The sequence below is a fragment of the Nothoprocta perdicaria genome, unplaced genomic scaffold (assembly GCF_003342845.1).
Source record: "Nothoprocta perdicaria isolate Ctin4 unplaced genomic scaffold, notPer1 scaffold_116, whole genome shotgun sequence".
Taxonomy (NCBI): Eukaryota; Metazoa; Chordata; class Aves; order Tinamiformes; family Tinamidae; genus Nothoprocta; species Nothoprocta perdicaria.
In genome coordinates, this window is record NW_020454272.1 from 69,120 (window position 1) to 70,458 (window position 1,339).

At 60.7% G+C, this 1,339-nt stretch overlaps 1 protein-coding gene across 1 annotated transcript in view; it reads left to right on the forward strand.

The window, feature by feature from the left end:
• Window positions 1–292: 292 nt before the first annotated feature.
• The window catches only part of SNRPF (small nuclear ribonucleoprotein polypeptide F), a 2,566-nt gene continuing 1,519 nt past the window's right edge, over window positions 293–1,339 (forward strand). Inside the window, exon 1 of the mRNA XM_026053476.1 lies at window positions 293–316. Within this exon, the coding sequence (XP_025909261.1) occupies window positions 293–316 (24 nt within the window). The remainder of the gene's footprint in view (window positions 317–1,339) is intronic.

Below are 1,339 nucleotides of genomic sequence, written 5' to 3' on the forward strand. Positions count from 1 at the left end.
GAAAATGCGTAATTTTATTCCACAAAAAGTAATCAATATTTTAAATATGAATTTTCTATATGCAGGTACATACATTCACACTTTGGCATATTGTAAGACATGGATCAGTAGAGACAACGTAGGCATTAGCAGGGGCATGACAGATCAGCAAATGGGACGCAGATTAGTTCCTCTAGCAAAGAGTTGGGAATTACAGTTGGAGTGAAGTGTCTGAATATGAACAGGCTAATGCTCTCCACCAACAGGCAGAGCTGCGGCAGCTTCTTGCCCTGGGGGGTGCACTGAGGCGACGATGAAGCTTATTCGCCTCCAGTCAGTCTGTCCGCGCCTGTACTGGCTTGCGGATTTATTTTTATACAGGAATTGACTTCACCGAGCTTTGAGCTGCGACACTCGGGGACGGCATTAGAAGGAGTTTTGTCAGCAGGAGTTCCCCGTCACCACGCAGGTTAAGCACTGCCACCTCGTGGAGATGTAGATAACACACAGAGGGACAGAAAGGGGTATGGAAAGGAACATAACCGCGCCTATATGTACACCTGAGGTGAAAACAGCCACCAGCCCGTGCTGGGAAGAAGCCCTTCGACTCCAATGGAGTCACTGCACACACCCACAGGGGGGTGTATGTGATTTACACACACACACAGCCATTATCGCTGAACTGTGACGGACTCACGCTTGGCTGCAAGAGGCGGCGTTACCGTCGCGGCGAAGTTTTGAAGGCGAAGGGAGCCTCCTGCCGTTTTGAGGGACAAAGAACCCGAAATCAGCTCCGTGGCCTAGTGCGAGGAGGCAGCCAAAGCCCCCACGGAGGGGAAAGTCCTCACTCGACCTGCGGGCCCCTGAGGTAGCCGTCAAGGAGGAGGGAAGCAGCTCCGCAAGTGAGGTCACTTCCCCCAACGGCCACCCGGGACCCGCCCCAACAGCCGCCTCCAGCGACCGCCCCGCCCCCAACGGCCGCCCCGCCCCCAACGGCCGCCCCCAACGGCCGCCCCCAACGGCCGCCCTGGTCCCGCCCCTACGGCCGCCCCGCCCCCAGGGCCGTCCTGCGAGAAGCGCAGCGCAATGACGTCACCACGAGCCTCCCGCCTACGGCCTCGACCATTGGCTAGAAAGAGGCAGAGCTGCCCCCGCCTCAGCCAATGAGGGAGGCCCGTGGCCCCGCCTCGGCGGCGCGCGGCCCAATGGGCAGCGCCACTTTGGTGTTGGCGCGCGGGGTCGCCCCGGAAGCGAAAGGCGGAGCGGGCGCTGCCTTCCCCTGCGTCCCCCGCGCCGCCGGCCTGCGCCGCGGCACGTGCGGCCCGCGAGGAGCTTCTGCGCCGCCCCGCCCGCCGCCGCC